Source organism: Rhea americana, unplaced genomic scaffold (genome assembly GCF_003343005.1).
Source record: "Rhea americana isolate MKP2758 unplaced genomic scaffold, rheAme1 scaffold_183, whole genome shotgun sequence".
Lineage (NCBI taxonomy): Eukaryota > Metazoa > Chordata > Aves > Rheiformes > Rheidae > Rhea > Rhea americana.
Genome location: NW_028185961.1, coordinates 1,454,438 through 1,472,319, shown reverse-complemented (window position 1 = coordinate 1,472,319; position 17,882 = coordinate 1,454,438). Strand labels below are relative to the sequence as shown.

General features: G+C 42.7%; 2 protein-coding genes and 1 long non-coding RNA gene across 8 annotated transcripts in view; 1 reads left to right on the top strand and 2 right to left on the bottom strand.

Moving 5' to 3' along the window:
• Positions 1–1,326, bottom strand: part of P4HA1 (prolyl 4-hydroxylase subunit alpha 1) — a 41,928-nt gene extending 40,602 nt beyond the window's left edge. For all 3 annotated transcript variants that reach the window (XM_085302037.1, XM_085302036.1, XM_085302038.1), the window contains exon 1: positions 1,307–1,326. The gene's annotated coding sequence lies outside the window, so the exon portion shown is untranslated. The remainder of the gene's footprint in view (positions 1–1,306) is intronic.
• Positions 1,327–1,576: 250 nt separating this feature from the next.
• Positions 1,577–11,662, bottom strand: LOC146597474 (uncharacterized). The gene is made up of 5 exons (XR_014895491.1): positions 11,577–11,662; positions 10,814–11,049; positions 4,814–5,054; positions 3,608–3,843; positions 1,577–2,222 (listed from the first exon to the last, which is right to left on the bottom strand). It is a non-coding gene; the product is annotated as an uncharacterized LOC146597474 (long non-coding RNA).
• On the top strand, positions 5,486–13,818 carry NUDT13 (nudix hydrolase 13). 4 transcript variants are annotated; one of them, XM_085302041.1, is made up of 9 exons: positions 5,486–5,642; positions 7,219–7,330; positions 8,157–8,296; positions 8,960–9,067; positions 9,429–9,535; positions 10,503–10,628; positions 10,860–10,971; positions 11,593–11,747; positions 12,315–13,818. In XM_085302041.1, exons 2-9 carry the CDS (start codon positions 7,248–7,250, stop codon positions 12,507–12,509), a joined length of 1,026 nt encoding a protein of 341 aa, XP_085158167.1. In that variant the 5' UTR covers positions 5,486–5,642; positions 7,219–7,247; the 3' UTR covers positions 12,510–13,818. The 4 variants fall into 4 exon arrangements, with proteins under 4 accessions (XP_085158167.1, XP_085158165.1, XP_085158166.1 ...); XM_085302039.1 differs by having other exon boundaries at positions 5,615–6,121; XM_085302040.1 differs by lacking the exon at positions 5,486–5,642 and having other exon boundaries at positions 6,852–7,330.
• The last annotated feature ends 4,064 nt before the right edge of the window (positions 13,819–17,882 follow it).

Sequence of the window (17,882 nt, the reverse complement as noted above, 5' to 3'; positions counted from 1 at the left end):
TTAGACGCGGGCTCTGCAGCGCGATGTCCTCCCTGGCACGGCCGGCCCCCGACCTCCCCCGCGCCGTGCCAGGCAGCGCTTCTGCCCCAGCGCTGCAAACCTGCCCGGGGAGCCGTGACCCGGCGGGGCAGGCCCAAAGCCCTGCCTAAAAGTTGTTCCTGCCGAGCAGGGAAGGTCATAGGCAAGACGCAGCGAAGTCAGAAATTAGACGGCTCCATACGTTCGTTAACAGGCGTGCACGGTTAACACTAACASCAGCAATGAGTTGCCAATGCCAGGAACAGCCAGGGACTTCTGTTCCGTACAGCTTCGGGGAGACACCGACGTTAACACACAGCCAGTGCGGCTCTGCYGAAGTCTGCGGTGTTACTCTGCACCCTTGGAACCAACTGTAACTAGCTACTGCTGATGAATCACAACATCCCGTTCTAATACGCATCCTTTAGCAATTTTGTCTTGCTTAAAACCAGCTACTTCATAAAAAAAGACTGGAGGTTGTGCATGATCCACAACCAAGATTTTTTCCCTGTACCTAAGCTGTTATCTAAGCTTCAACTCATACAACAGTGTTGTCGTGTTTGCTCTTTAAGAGACACTGTGCGTTATGCCCCATTTTGCAGAAAGGTATGAGACAAGACATAGAGGAAAAAAACAATATTGTTTGAGTTTAGTCGTTTTGTCCAGATGTGGACACATCTGCATCCATGCAGCTGACTACATCACCAGTATTGTGAGTGCTGCTGCACCAGAGCAGGAAGAAGGCTAGTTCTGCTAAAAACTGACCATCAAAAATAAGCCTTCCTTTCCTCTCATCTTGGTCATCTTCCAATAGAAGTACAACTCTTAGAACTGGCAGGAAACACTGGAATGATACACAAGCCTCTAGCTSAGGCACCTAGTTAAAGCTCTATGATCCAAAGAGTCCATAATATCTAGTCCGAGATTTAACGGTAGCTTCTAGAGATTTGGTGAAGCCTCACACGCTGTAGGCATTCCAAACCTTCTTAGGGAGACTGGCTGCTTTCCATACATTTCTTCATCAGACTTTCTTTTACACTTTGGAAAGACAGATAGTGGAGAACTTCAACAAAAGCCAGTTTGTCRGCATGTTTACTAGCAGGCTTACTTGTAGTTGTCAGCATGGGGCCAGAGGCTAAGAATTGTGTGTCAAAAGGAGCCCAGGTGTTTGGCATATACCAAGGACCAAATCTAGGGCTCTTCCCAATGGTCACAGCATCGCCTCACTCTAGAAGCTGATTTCTGCRTCGTATCAGTGCTTTCTGTCACTAAGATAAGCAGTACTCACTCATTTTGTCCTGGCTTCYGTGACTCCAGCGTAGTCACTGGTGCTCCAGTCATGGTAAAACTTTGCTCGCAAGTCTCTATGCTGGTCTTGTGCATTATCACCTGCTGTTGAGCACTGATGAGGCAGGCAGCTTCAAGCAGGCCTGAAGGGAACAATTTGTTAATCTAGCACTTCGTTAAGAAGCACTTACTGTCTATAAGAACAAGTGCAAGAGAAGCACTTGTTCAAAGAGAATAATAGAAAAAACAAGTAGCAAGTGGCATTCAGACTTTATTTTGGATTTACAGACTTCTGTATGTTTTCCAGTAGAAACATTGACTCCTTTGTAACAAGTATAAGCCTAACAACACACTTTCTTTTATGAACAATCCCACAGAAGTATTCCATAGGCCCTAAACTGAAAGGATACTGAAAAAAAGGTCAATCCAGAACAAGGATAAGGCAGAAGTGGCCTCATAAAAGCATGAGAGTAACTGTGACAACTTGCATCAATGCTTCTTGCAGTCCATTTGGTAGAAAGCTGCTCAGAATACTATCACAGCCTCCAGCACTTTTAGCTGCCTCAACCTTATGTGGTCCTTCTGTTTAATAACCTTCTGAGTTCCCTGTTACGCATTTCTCCTCCTCCCCCTTGAGCTAAAACTGTTTGTGTACGCAACATCTTTTATGTAGGAGTTGTGCTGTCCCCTACCCAAGGGGCAGAGAAGCACCTCCATTTGTTAATTGGAAACTTGGCCTCTTCTATCTGCATTTGGTACTACGAAGTGCTGTACCAGAAGAGACCACAAACAGCCAATTCCTACCCCTTACTCAGGCTGAAGCATTAGCATCTACCTAGTTCATCGCAGAAGCAGCATTGCGTATCTTTGATCATCCCTGTTGCCATCGCTGAACTTCTTCCAGTCCTTCAACATCCCTTTAGAGAAAACAGGCATGAACAGATAAGTCATCTTTGTATCATACAGTTAGCTCACAGCACTGCTTAGCTGTTTAAGTATACTAACAACCTAGGTTTATCCTTTTGAAACAGATGAAGCCTCCTCTAGTTTCACACAGTGTTTACATTTCAGTGCCCACATATTAAATCAATGAAAAAGAGAAGTATTTACCTGCAATCAAGAAGCTGGATCCTATTATCAATTATTTCGCACAGCATAGCATATCTTCTCTAACGAACAAAGGCAGGGACGGGCAGAAGACAAAAATACACATGCTACCCCCAAGAAGCTGAACTGAACAAATCCTTCTAAAATGTCATTTGGACTCAGATGTAAAAACATCTTCTCTACACTTGTGCAAATGTTAGGAACATAGATTATATTCAGCAATACCAAACCAGACAGTTTCTCTCTTTCAAGAACTCCACCCTGAGTGTGGAAACTGTAGAAGCCCCTTGCATACATAATACAGGCTACAGTCTAACTTTAGAGCAAAGCCAGATTTGGCTGGTTTGCATCTAAAGTTTAATACTAGAGGGAAAGACTACTCATTAACCTTCTCTTTAAAGCGGTTTGTCTTTCTTTGGCCTCTCACTTAAAAAAAAAAAAAAAACTACCAAGAAGTTTCTTGTGGCTTGACCATAAGTTTTCAGTGTGAAACTGCTAGCCAGATGTATTTAAAGTAAGTAATTAACAGTTATTTTGCAAAGGTCAGCTGTTAGCAATTCTAAACATGTTTCTGCTTATTCAGGGGCAGCTGGAAAGGCACAAAACAGAATAGCAAGAAAAAAGAAAGTGATAACCAGCATAATCATTATTAGCTTAGAGTCACGTTTTTCAACCACTTCTTTGGCTTTAAAGTCTTTTACCAACTACTAATATTAATAATATTTAATAAACCCAATAAAAAAAACAACTCTAACAATAACATTTACAAGGCAAAACTAGCCAAACAGTAATTATCTGAGACAATCAGGTGTAATTCATTTAAGCTAATCAATGTAGTTTYCAAATAATTCTCTCATTAATAACATCAATCTCAAGCAAGAGAGTACATATACCTATATCTTAAGTAATTTCTACCTCTTTGACCTTACCAAGTAAAAACCGCTTACCAGGCCAAAACCACAGCCAAATTAGTACACGCTCTCTCTTACCAACACACTCTGTGTTGCTGAGGCTTCTTTTCTACATCCTCATTTCTAGTTCCTTGAAGTTTCTTAACAACCAATTACCTTCTATAAAGATAGCAATGAATCTCAGGTTTATTTTATCTGCTCCCTTTTCTTTGATTGTATTAAGGTAATTTCAATAAAAAATGGTGTGAAAAAACAAAGCAAGGACAGTAGGAGTGAAGACTTGCCTGTTTTGCAGTRTTCTTTGTACAAGAGACCACAAGTGCTTGTTCTCACTGCTTGCAGCTTCCTTGCCTGCTCCTTCTGTTTGCTTTTCCTGCATCAGAAGAGTCTTACAGACTCACTTCCTCTCGCAGCCTGACAAAGTTCAAATTAGTAAGCTACAGGAAGCTATCGGAGACGCAGCTGGATGGCCAGGCCTTTGCTTAACTCACAGGACTGCTTTGAGCATGGAGAACAGTATCTGCAGGGAACAAATAAAACATACACAGTTTATGGGTGCAATTCACACAGCTCAGAACCCAGCCTGAAAAAACTTACAGAGAAGAACCTCAGTGCCAAGGTGACAACCAATATTTTTACTACTTAAACTGTTACCTGAATAAAGACTGAAAAAGCCTCTATCATCTCCAGAATGATCTCCCCTGCTTACRTGCTGCAGAAATATTTAATTGGACAATGCACTACCACAACTACACGTATGGATACTTGGAAAAGACGCAGGGACTCTCATACACATCATGGTCACAGAYACAGAAACAACTCCAATCTCACTTACTCTGCAGATCTCCAATCAGCACAGAGGCCAGGCATACATGATGAGCCTAATGTGTGATTTCCATCAGCTGCATCTAGTCTTCAGAGGAAGCTTTTGGCTGCAGTGTTATGCCCTTGCTTTTCATCCTTCACACGGATAGAGGTGTGCCTATAAAATGACCTAACACTTTAGGCTGAAGGAAGCTGAGATGATGTCCCAGGGTTTAAGGTCCAAGATACTTGGGTATCTTGGAGATACTATGGGTATCTTCTTCCCTGGCTGCTTCCCTCTAAAACCAGCTCTYGTTGCAAGATCTATTTCTCAGGGCAGTTAGGGTCAATAGCTCTCTTAGTTTGTTTTAACAACAGGATGGATACTTCCCTTAGGGATTATACTAAAATCTTTTATCTTATTAAGAGAAGATGTGTTTTGTCCATTAATCCAATTAGCCTAGTGGATTAATATGATAGGGCTTATTTTGTTTCAGGAAGCAGACAAATAGCAGTCGAGCATAACTAAAATTAAGCTTGTAAGTAACACTGGTAACAAGTGCTATTTCCCTGCATATCCATTTATTATTCTTGAAAGCTATGCACTCAAATTACATGGCATCTGTTCTCTATTAGAATGTCTTCATTCATGACCAAAAAAGCAAAATGTAGTTCTGAAAACTTACATGTTTGTAAAATTMTTTGTGCTAAATAGAGGCACATAGGTTCCAGCCCAGAATAATGTTTTCAGTACTTCCTCAGATATAAAGGCATGAAAAGTATTTGTCATTATTCTGACATCTGTCTTGGCAAAGTGCACTTTCTGATCAGGGCTATTCACTTGCAAATTCAGCTGTGGGCTTGGRTGCTTGAACACTCCATAAACAGCTCCATCCATCAGATATACACAGCTCTTGGCATGTTTTCCTGCTTGAAGACACAAGGAGGAGTGTGATCCTGAACTTTAAACAATGCTCTTGTGTTTCAGATACAAAAAAGCAGAGAAGCTTGCAAAAAAAAAAAAAAAAAAGAGGAAAGAAAGGGAAAAAAAAGGAAAGAAAGGAAAAAAAAACGAAAGGAAGGAACAAACTGGAACGAACTCTTGCGCTCTGCAGCAACGGATCCCATCGCTGCGGTAGCGTTGTTCTCATAATAACTTCTGTTTGGCAAAATACAGCACGTGGCTTTCTTGCCGCATGAAACAGCTGTGCAAAGTAAGGACTCCGCTGTCAGGCAGTCAAGCAAASCCCAAATGCTAGCTGGCTAAGCACACAGCGTCAGCCATCTAACTTTAGCCCTTTTTTCCCCTCCGAGCAGCCTCCGCAGAACTACATTTCCCAGCGCTCCCACGAGGGGAAGCGCCGGGGAAGAGCGGCTGAAAAGCCGGGGGCCGCTGCATGGGCTGCCGCTCCCGTTTCCTGCAGTAGCTCTGCTTCCAGCCAACGTCGACGAGGGGCTTTTATCACTTTTTTTTTTAATGCTCCCGGAGATAGCATTCCTTCTGCATAGAGCACAGTAAGTGGGAGAAACGTGTGGGAAGTCACAGGCTTGGATCCACCTCCTGAGGGCTCCAGGACAKGGATAAGATTTGCAGGGAAGGCGGGAGAGTTTGGGCTGGCCTGAGACCAAGTTTGCAGTGTCTGCGTCTGTGAGTTCTCAATAATCCTTAGCAAAATCTGGCACTGTGGCCCTCAGTAAGGAAGGGGTTGGACATACGCTGTATTTCACTATTCCAGGTACAATTTATTCCTTTTCTCCCTACCCTGGTCACCTCCTGCGTGCCTTCACGGCTGCCCATTCTGGAGCAAAGTGCAGAGCCGCTCGCAAACTCCTCCTTGATTCAGCGCTGGCTGCCGTGCTGGAGGTTTCCACAAGCTGGGCTCTGTGAGAAGTGGGGGTGGAGAGATCACAGCCACGTAATCAGCACACCACAAAATCGTTTCAGACATGGTCTCTGTGACGGCCACGGTCCTCGCCAGCATCTGCTGGATCCGGTAGGCAACACGCCAAGTTCCCATTCCCGCAGCTGAAGAGCGAGCAAGGACGCCGCTTTCCCTGGCGGCTGGACTCACGGCTCTCCCTAGGGATCTGCCTTGCTCCAGGCTCCTGGGGAAGACCACCCTCAGCTGACCTAGTGGGAAAGAGCCCTCTGGGGCGGAGATTTCAGAAGCCACAAAGCACCAGCAACGCCTCTCCCCTCTGTGCTGCTGCCTACAGAAACTGGCTGCCCTTAAGGACAGGAGCCTCTTCTCARGCACCACCCAGGCTTGGGAGCCATCACTGACCTCGACTGCAAGGAGAGGCTCCCAGGCTCTTTTTTACCCTTGCATACGTGTCTCTGTAAAATAAGCAAACATAACTTCCTTCCTAAAGGACTTCAAGATCTATGGTCAAAAAGTGGCATATTCAAACTAATTGTTCAGGATTATGAATCATAGTTCGTTTTTGTTTCAGAAAAATACCAGAGATAGTAGCGTTTCTGGTTATTTTCTGACATCCTGAAGCCAAGTTCAAATGGCAGTCTGTAGTTGCCTGAGCTGAAAATGTGGCAGACTCCTTTGGCAGAAAACACATTCATAGTTGGAGATAATCCCATTCATCTGCAACTGCTATCTTTCTTCTAACTYGAGGAGTTCTGCTGATGATATTTTGTCTTTCATTCTTTTCTGGCATCACTGCCTTTCCCACAAATCTACTGTTTGCTGAAATAGGATGTTCAGTTGGATTAAGGCTGTTACAACAACATAGGAAACAAACAGGAAAGCAACTACATTTGCTGTTCTCTATCCCAGTGATACAGGAGTTTAGGACAACACTAATTAACCTAATCTTACAGCACTTTCTGTAAAACCTTCTGTGCATGCTCACAGAAGGAAACAAACTGAGATATCTCATACATGTCTTTATAAATTACCTGAAACTGAGTTTGGTGTGCAGCTATACTATGAACCATTCATTTAGAAAGCAAATGCCAGTGTTCTACAGACTCCTTGGGAGAGGGAGATTTCTGGTAGCACTGGGGTATTGCATTTTTTAAATGAGACTCATCTTTGCAGAGCCGCTGCATTATATTCTGTGCTTCTCTTTTTAGGCAGAGGCAGCTACCCTTAGGTGTTGATTATGACTGTAATTTATCAAGCAGTGTATAGAAGAGCTTCCTCTCTCTTCTGCAGGTTACATTCTACTTATGTTAGGAAAATGAGGTAAGTTCTCATCTAATTCCTGTCTACAGTGAAAAGACGAGACTTTGGCAATCCTGCATCCACTGTCACAAGTAATCCTACCTAAATCTAACCCAGGGATTAATCTAACAGTTCACTGGTCACACAGTATTGCTGCATGAGCTTTCCGCTGAAGCTCTGTAGATTAATGCCTGCACYTGCTGTCTAAAGAACTCTTAAAAACAAGGCAGAATTAAAGCGTTGCTGCTCATACCCATTTTAAGTACTACTTCAAAAAGCCTGAAAGAAGCATCTTCTGAYGGCCTTTTTCCAACGACCGATTTTCCTAACTCGGGCCCCATCCGCTTTGGTCCTGAGATTTCAGTTTGATTTTTTATCTCCTAAGTCAACGTGTCAGGCAGCACATGCCCTTGAATAATCCACGCAGCCTGACAGGAAGTATATTCAACATTTGAAGTGTTCAGTAGTACATTTGGTCAAACAGGATTTGGAGCCATCCAAAGCAGAGATATATAAGGGAACRCCAAGATTTCTTGCACACAAATGATCATAAAGCAGACCTCTCGCATTAAAAGACKGGGTTACAGAGCTCCTTGGCTGTCCAAGACTCGAGGCTGCCTGTGTAGTAGGAGGGAGTATTTCTTGCCAACACAGCACCTTCGTTAGAAGCTACAGTCCACCAATGAATAGACTGAGCTGTATAAAACTGTAAGCACATATAATGCACAATCTGTACCATCTGTTCTGCCCCACTGCTTTGTCCAAAATAAACGTGTCCAAATACATGTAGCACATGTAATCTCAACATTGTCTTGCATTCATTTTCTCAATTCTTTTCTTACTGCAGATACTTAAATGAGCTAAAAGAAGATGATAGCTTTTGTAGACAAGCCCAGACCTCAGGAACTTTCTACCTCTTTCACAACCTCTCCCCCTTCCTGCAGGAAGTGGGAAGGAAATATTTGGTACCACAGTTAAGTGCAACAGGTAAGCAAGTGTCTAGTAAGAAATGTTTCCTAAATCAGACAGCTCAGATGATACAGACTAATTTGCAATAAACAATTCCTTGCATAGCACTCAAAAAAAAAAAAAAAATCTATCAAGCTGTACAGGAACATCCCTTATTTGCAGCATGCTATTTGTTACCCATAAAAGACTATTTATAGTTAAAGCCTCAGCATGCGGACACAAGCTTATGCTCTGCATGTATGTAGGGTATCAAGATATGCCTGATCTGTTTTGAGATGAACACTTTTAAACATTTAGGACTATGCCCTTTGAAGAGAAAGGGCTGGCAGGAAAACAAGCAACAAGGTCTGTTGACAAAGGGAGGAGGTGATCTGGCATAACCCAGAAGTTTTCTTTGTGAGAGAGGTATCAGCTGGTATAGAGGAGAAGCAGCAGACAGCTCCGCAAGCATTAAAACATTTGCATCTTCAGCTTGATGTGATGGTCAAATGATCTAACAGTTAACAGTAGGAGAAAAGCCAGACTTCTGGTCTCTATTAGCATGGAACCTCTTGCTTGGTCCCTCGCTCACACTTGCACCCTGCCTTGAGCCAAGACTGTGAGCACCTTAAAGATGTACAACATGGTTGTATAAACTCATTTTCATCATAGCTTTGTCCTCTTGTTTCTCGTGCTCTTTAGAGATGAAGAGGGTCCTGGAGAAGTTCAAAGAAACTGAACAATGGATAGAAAAGTCTGTGCTGACTGGCTGTTCAGATGAGCACGTACCACACTTTGCCTTGGATTTAGGTTGGCATGATTCCTCTTCCATCCATGTCAGCATCATGTTTAGTTCGTTGAAATGGAGGTCCTGTCTAGGCAGCTTGTTTARTCCTTGCTGGGTGATGTTTACTGCTAAAAACCCTCTGTGTGGTCCTCTGTTGGAYATGTTGCAAGCATGGTGTGTCAGAGCCACCAAACTGCACTGTTCCTCCTCTGCATATTTTAGTAAAGATGGGCTGTTTGTAGATCACTTAATATTTTGGATTGTGTAACCACTGACGTGCTGTCATTTCCATGGGAACTTCCAGAAACCGTATACCCRAACAATGAGGGGTGTAGAGTTGAGATAGTAACTGCGATTTATCATCAGAGATTTATTTTGTTACAGGAGCCTTGGAGAAATCGGTTCTTGAGTCTGAACTCAAGGGTTCATTTACTGACTTACGAAAGGCTCTCTTCGTAGTGGATGAGAAAGATTCTCCTTTGCTGGCATCGGTATGGCAGAGGATTTTTTACTTTAGGAAGCTGTAATTTCTCACATCAGCCCTTTTCCTTATCTCCCATATTAGTTTTATGATTTAGCATGTATTTGTGGAAGTACCTAGTGTACCTTTTCAGTGAACTAGGTATAAAACACACTATAAGTTACAGCAGCTTTCTCAAATTTGCTGTCCCAAAAAGGTATTTGCTATGTGCAAATATCCCCCCAAAATTTGCTATCTGCAAAAGAAAGATGCAATAGAAAGAGAGAAGTGGCTTAAAAATGACTGCACTAATTAGCCATTTAGCCTTAACCGGCCACATGTCCAGCATGAAAAACAGTAATCTTACCAGTTGCAGTAGTCACAGCAATCTCAATCTGTTCCTACCTTAATAAGTATCAGGCACCAATTTTCTGTAATCTTCCTGGCAAACTGAATTTCAAGAAGGAACCTACAGAGCGTCTCTCAGAACTGCTCTTTTAAAACTGCTCCTGTATAAGCAGTTACTCGACAGATGTCCTGTTTGGAAACCGTATGAAAAGACCAGTGTGTGAAAATCAGCTGCCTTTACCCATAAGTAGAAATAACTCATGTTTCTCTTCCTGCTGTATAATGTCTGTGGTGCTTGTGCTATATTTCAAGAAGCCAGTTGTGTTGGAGACTACTTAGAATAGTTCTGTTCTCATTACTACTCCCACTGTATCCCAGTTTGGAACAACTCGTCCCTCACATCCCCTTAACATGCTGAAATTTGGATGCTAAAGCAAGAAGCGTGAAATTCTGCCTGCAGAATCAAACCTTTTTTCAAAGCAATGCCTGTATTTTATATACATTTCTGAGGCTTTCAAACACTGTCACGGTTTATCCATCTGACTGCATGCTGGGGAGAACATAGCAAAGTATCATTCAGGGAGGCTGTCTTGAATCATTTCCTTGCCCCTAGTGTAAATTGTTTTGCATTCCTCTCTCGGTATTCACAGGCCCAGGCCCTTCTCCGGTGGCATGATTCCCACCAGTATTGTAGCAAAACTGGACAGCCCACTCAGAAAAATGTTGCTGGCAGCAAGCGTGTTTGCCATGCCAGTGGAATAACTTACTATCCCCAGGTGAGCACGTGAACAGCAAGGTAAGCAACACGACGTCTCGGCGGTGACAAGCCAACACTATGAGGCCACAGGGAGGGGACTCTGTAAAAGGCAGCAGGAGTGCTCTCTGTGTAGCTGGGCAATTTTTCTTTAGCGTTCATCCAGTGACCCCCAGCTGGCTAGGAAAAGCAACAGTCTGCACTCACTTGTTTGGTCTTAACGCCTTGCTTTGCTTTTTGATGCCTTTGCTAGATGTCTCCAGTGGTCATCACCCTGGTGTCTGATGGGAGCCGGTGCCTCCTTGCACGACAGCCGTCGTTTCCTCCGGGGATGTACACCGCTCTGTCAGGTTTCTGTGACATAGGTATGGCAGTCTCTGGTCAGCGCTGTGGCCCCAGACGYGCAGGGCTTGGGGCAGAGCTGTGGGATACCAACTGCAGGCCTGTTCAGAGGATGCGCACATAAGCGATAGCAGGGGAAAAGGTGTTAGACCTGAATAGATCAGTTTTGGCATTCAGCTAGAACTCAAAATAGCTCTACGTATCTGAAGAGAATGGGAACATTTTGGGGTGTTTATCAGTTGCTGATGGAAATTACAAATATAATACTCCTCAAGCAGAACGCAGGATGCTGCTTTATCTACTCTGTGTCTAGTGCATACTAGCTGGAAAAAACACCTATTACGAGAGGGAAAATAGCTTAAAGAGAAAAATGATGAAGAGGGGCAGCATTGTTCTATCTGCTGTACGTGTACAAAACCAGCTCATGTCCCCAGTGCCTCCCTTTAAGGCAGGTATACATGGTTCATGGATTCAGTTCTGTATCCTGCTGACAGAAATGTTCCTAGGTCAGCACAGCCAGAGATACTGCTTGTGCTCGAGCAGTTAGGGCTGGAACACCTAAGAAGTGAGTGTGCCTACATTCCCTTGCCATGGTTCACTGCCCTGAGGCCAGGCTGCCCTTGCTTACCTTTGGTTGCTTCTAGGTGAAACTGTGGAGGAGACAGTCCGACGAGAAGTGGCAGAAGAGGTGGGCCTGGAGGTGGAGTCGTTCCGGTATTCAGCGTCTCAGCACTGGCCTTTTCCCAGTAGCTGCTTAATGATAGCATGTCATGTGTTGGTGAGGGCACAGCAGACCGAGGTGAGCGGTCCCCTTGAGGCATTTCACTATTCACTTTACATAGTGAAGTTTCTTTCAGTCCACAGACTTTAGTTTGGAAAGCATCAAATAATCTCTCAATGCAGTTTTCAATCAGTTTTCTCTAAGTGAAGAACAAGCTTAAAAACATCTTCTGTTGCAGTGTGCCAGATTTTGTCTGGGTCACCGTATGAATCCAAGCCCAGAGCCCAACACACCTGTGGTTCTCCTCTGAACTTTGCAGATGAGACTTCTACCTAGTAATATCGCATTCCCAGTGAGACATGCAGTTTCTGCTGTGTTATTGATTGTATTCAGCCACTGGTATTTTGTAGGTTAATGCTATAATGGAACAGGGCTACCTGATTTAAGGCTTCCCTAAGGAAAGCCAAGATCACAGAACACTGGTGATCAGTAATATCCTTTTGGCATCAACACTTAATTCAGGAGTGGATTAAGCACCCTGCCCATTGCAGCCTGGGATCTTTGCAGGTACAGAGAATAAGCAAGGTACTGCTGGCCACATTTTTATCTGATTTAAGCAACTAGTATTATCTGAATTCTTTCCAGATCAGTATGAACCGCCTGGAACTGGAGGCAGCCCGTTGGTTTGGCCTGGAAGAAATCGTGGAGGCTCTCAAGAGAGACCCCAAAGCTTCAAAACAAGAGCATGGCTGTTTATTACCCTGGTTCCCTCCCAAACAGGCCATTGCTCACCATCTGATTCAGGAGTGGGTTAAGCAGCAGACTTCCCGGACAGCCTAGGTACAGTGACTTTTATGCAATTTGACTTAAATGCAATTTCAGCAAAGTTACAAAAAATTCCGAAGGTACTGAAGAAAATCTGTGTTACAGTGGGGATGGCTCTACACTGATGGCTGTCTCACACTAAGATACACAAACCTACAAACCCATTTCTACCCTGATCATCCTCATACAACTCTATCTACAGTAGATCACCTCTGAGATCCCCTGATCTGCAACGAATGCACAAAATAATTCTTAATCTCAGAGCACCAAACGTATTGTGACCAGCTGCAGGTGTTGCCATCAAGCAACAGAATGGTCATCCCTGGCAGAGCTATGTCTCACCTTTCTCCATTTTACTCATCTGGAGGTCTTGGATAGATATTTGAACCTACAGTTTTTCCAGAAAAAAAAAAGCTACAGGAGTATGGCCTTTCCATGTTAGCATTCATACAGATTTGAAAGATCAAAAAAAAAAAAAAAACAACACAGTTGAAAAGCCAGAGTTCGTACACTCTCCTTTTGTTCCTCTTCCCATTAAATCTGGTTTCATATAAAACATCCTAATCTTCTGCAAATGCTAAATGAGTTCTTACTTTTATGATGTATCTGAACAGCTTAAAGCATCTCTGGAAGTAACATTTCTCCCTGCAGTAAGACAGAGCCTAATACTTCCGCCCAAGGAAGAGAGAACAGAGCTGCCTAGTGGTAGGGAGCAGAAGAGCAAAACCTACATAGGAGCATTTAGAAGAACCGAGATAATAGAAGGGCGACAGGAACTGCTGCAAGAAAGGACTGCTCTTCTGACAGAGAACATTCCTGGAAAGTACAATGCCTCTTACCCTGTGCTAACAGTCTGTGGCTTGCCTRGAGAGTTGGTCTTGTTTTACCAGTGAAATGGCATCATTTCTCTACAGAGAGAACGACAAAGAGACAGCCTGGGCAAGGAAAGCCAGGTCACAGGAACAGATGGGTGCGCGTTTCATCTGCTGCCGTTTCAAGCTGACACTCCTTTCTGCCTGATTGGCAAAGTTCAAATGCCAAGATTGCCAAGACATCAGTACAGATRCTTGAAGGGGACACAACGAATGTATCGTTGACTGTCACCGTTAGAATTCACTGGGGGTGAACAATGGTAAAAATTCRGGGTCACAACATCTGAGCAGTAAGTAAAAAGAGAGTTTTCTCACATGTCAGGCATATTTTGTTTCCTCAGGTTAATTTTACTTTAGGAGGAAAGGGAGGAGAATCTTTCAGGCCATGGCGGCACATACAAGCACTTTTCCCGCCATCGCTAACTCTTGACCAATAAAAGCCGCATGCTGGAGCATGTCTTTCATGTCTATGAACTAGATCTACCAGTCATCCTGTTAAGAATGTACTCAGGTATGGACAAGGGCATTGCTTCCTCCCCTTAACCCAGGCAGATATACCTCATGGCCCTGCGACACCATTGAACYTAACAGCAACACTCCTGCATCCAATTTTCTTTGAAATGTGTCTTGCTGCCTCACTCTGTGGTAGTTTCTCCTGCCTTCTCTCCTATCATGTCATTTCAATTCCCCAACATTTATCTTTTTCTTTTTTCCTCTCTCTTTTCTGGAATCTGCCATTCTCTTGATTTCAGCTTCATTCCTTTCTTTCCCTTGTCTGCAGTAGAAAATTGAAGAGTTAGATATCAACCAATATTCCTGCTTCTCATGCCCCTTCCAAATTCTCCTTAATGTCTTTCCAACTTACCCCTCTGTATTTCACTAATGTGACCTGAGCGATGTGCTTCCAATGTAGGACATCCACCTCTACGTACTCCCGTGTTTTTCTCTTTGAATATCCACACACTACCTGCTCCCCTAGTGACAAAGAAAAGGACTAGGAAGTAAAAGGAGCAAAAAATAGTACAYTTGAGAGAAAAGAGGAACAGCTGTGTGACTTCTCCAGCAATTTCAGCTTTTGAGAATTTGAGCTTCTACAGTGTGCAATTCTTTGTTATTTTTGTTTCATTTTTAATTTACAGCAGTGTTTGTCAATCAGATATAGCGTGACTTGATTTAGTATTAAAGAAAATTCATCTTTGTTTGACTGGAAACACTGAATTGGTCTGCTTATCAAATAGTATTTTTTTTTAATGTTGACACACAACATTATCAGTAGGTGCTAATTAAAAGAGAAAGAATACTGACTGACTGACATCGGCTGCTTCAAAATTGTCTCTTCTGTGGGCTGGCAATGAATTGTTTTGGTAGCGTGTCCCCTTGGGCTGCGGTGGCAGCAAAACGATTTTGGGACAACAGCAGGTGGCAAGCTGGCCACACTGGTTGAAAACATTATTGCTGCCTTGAGGTTGCAGGTCTTGGCTCATACTCTGACTATACCAGGCTTTCTCAGATTTCATTATTCACCACCTGTTTTGTTGTTGTTAGAGGAAAAGCAAAACTAAATGTCTCATTAATTTTCTTCTGCGACTCACTGTTTGAAACAGACCACTTGAAAAGTCTGTATGTTCCTTTTAATTATCATTTAGAAAACAAAAATAGTCTTTTCAATCTACTTAAATACTATTTTTAAGGCAAAAACAACTCCAAAACACTATTCTCATCAAATCTTTTAAAGGGCCTCGAATTTTAAACTGTTTTAAAAACTGCTTAATCGATACCTTTTTGACTTAGGTATGAAACAATAATGGTGGTCTTTATTCCTGACATTAACAAGAGGAATGACTGCAAGCAATACACCAGCTAAAAACAGGACAAAAAGAAAAAAAAAAAAAAAAAAAAGAAAAAAGATGAGAGAGACACTGTTCTCACTTAAACTTGCCTCAAGAATCTGGCTGAAGCCTGAGCATGCAGTCAAGACAGAACATGCTCCCCAAAGGAAGGTCACCTGGGAGAAGAAACAGGCAATTCTCCAACAGATGCTCTTTTGTCAAAATGCAGCAGGATTGCTTACTTTCCATGTAAAAGATATTAGACAAGGAAAAGAGACTTAGCAGCACAACTCTCTCAAAAGTGCATGTATTAAAGGGTTCCTCTTGGTTTGTATAAATCACAGAAACTCCACTGCTTTCAGGGAGTGCAGGCACTTCGACTACAGCAAGATCTGCCCCTGAAACGCAGTCAGCCTCTGGGAATCACAGTATTTGCCACCCCTCACAGTGCTGTGCTGTTGTTTACGCTGTGTAAGTTTTACCAGTCAGCAGGAGACATGGGCAGCTGTAATGTACTAACAGCAATTTGAATTAATTTGATTCATTTGATTAATTTGAAATTGCTTTATAGCGAGAAATGCAGGCAGGGTTAAGAGCAGCATTCTGCCTACTGGCCAAAAGCAGCAGGGCATAAAAAGTTATGTTTATCTCCAACAAGTGCCAGCAGAGGATTAAAGTAACCAAACCACTTGACACAATTTGTCCATCTTTGAGTGAGGGAGCTCATTTCTTGGAAGTGGTGTGGACTGTGGATACTTGCTTCACTGACCACATGCTCTCCCATCAACTCAGACTCCTCTGTTGATGCCTGGAAAGGTCACATTCTCCTATCAACAGAGGTGCTCATGCATCGTGAATGGCAGGGAGTCTGACTTCGGCATTAGGGGTCAAAGAGGAAGCTCTTGTGGCAAGGGATATTTCACGTTAAAACATGCTTTGAGATACCATAGACACATACTGAATCTAACATTCAGCCTGAGAGAACACGAGCAATTCATGGAATGCCCTGACAACATGACTGTGCGAAAGCCATTTTTCAAGCCACCACAAGCAGTTCAGCTCTGGCAGCTGCAATGGCTAGGCTGTCAGAACAACTTGTAATTACTCAAATATTTCCGTGCTTCCGTCTGAAGCACTGCTGAAATGAATTCAGAATCCCAGGCTCCGTTTTCCATTTAAAACTCATTCACCTTTCAACCTAGCAACAGAAGTCAAGGAGCTGTGTAAGGTAAAAATACTGCCAGGTGTCATTCATGCAATAGTACATATACTTGGGAACACCACCAAACCTCCTTTTCTTAAAAGACGACGCTAGGTTGCTGCGCTGGAAATAGTGCGGCTTAGTAGTTTCTTTAAAACTCGTCAGTGGTATTCTGTAGGCAGATTCATCCACTCAGTGATGTCCAGAATCATCATCGTAACGCAGACACTGAAGTCGGCATCAGCTGCCTGAAATAAGAGAAGGAACACAGGAGCAGAAACACAAAGCTGCACCGACTTCCTAACAATAGTACTAGCACAAGAGCACAAAATGCTGGTAGAAAATCCTTCTCCACTGGTACTTCTTTTCATATCYGACTCCACATAGCACCTTTACGTGAAGTATTTGCTCTGAAACTTTGCATTTAAACAAAATGTAGCTACCAAGAGAAATAGCAGAATGCTAAGGAAGAGATTTTTCAGTAAGATTTAAAGTGACTAAGAAAAAAGAAGGATACACAGTAAGGTCTTTCTAATGGCAGGAAACAGAAGATTGTCGAGTTGGCAAGTAGAGATATTGCAAAGACACAGAGGAATTTACTTGTATATCAATGAAAGCATGAAAGAAAAAGACAAGATTTGGGATAGGGACAGAAACAAATTCATACATCACTTATTAATAAGCCAACAATCTCAACAAGATCTTTTAAGAAACKGGAAGCTGCAAAATCATAAACGGTAGGGAAGACACTGCAGTTAGGCTGCTATATAAACATTTATTGGACTAGGACAAGAACAGCTAAGCAATGTTTTTCCTGAAAACATTGTTGGCTGATCTGTGTGATTACAAGAAYACAGCATCAGCAAGTCAAAACCATGCACAAAATTCACTAACACTGATCTCTGAATAGCTTTCAGAGAACCTGGAGAGCTTTTATTAGTGAAAAAAACCCATGTCTCCACAGGCACAAGAGGCATGCAATAAGGACCTGAGGAAATATGGTAGTTAAAAATGGCTACTGTCAGTAAAAAATGGCTACTGTCAGTATGCAGCATACAGAAGGCCAAAGTTAGATTATATTCCATTTCATGAGTAAACTGGCAGAGTCGCAGCAAGTACTATTGCTGAAAAATTGTGAGAAAATGAGACAAAAAAGATGCATAAAAATTAAAACGGGTGGAAAGAATTGTGATCTTTTAAACAAGATCTCAGCCATTAGCATGACCAGTCAAGGGGATACAGTTTCCTAACATGTTTAACCCTACATCAACCCTATAACTGTATGGCCTTGCAACTGCAGGTAGGTTAATTAGCCTCATCAACTGGGGGAAAAAAAGTGTAACTGAACTCATTTAGATTAACACTGCTGCAGCCACTGGATTGCTCCTTTTTTTCTCATTACATTTAAAAAGTTATTACTGGAAATACCTCATTTTCTGCTTCCTGCCTACAACAATAGTAGCAGCTGCTTATTTTGTTTTGAATA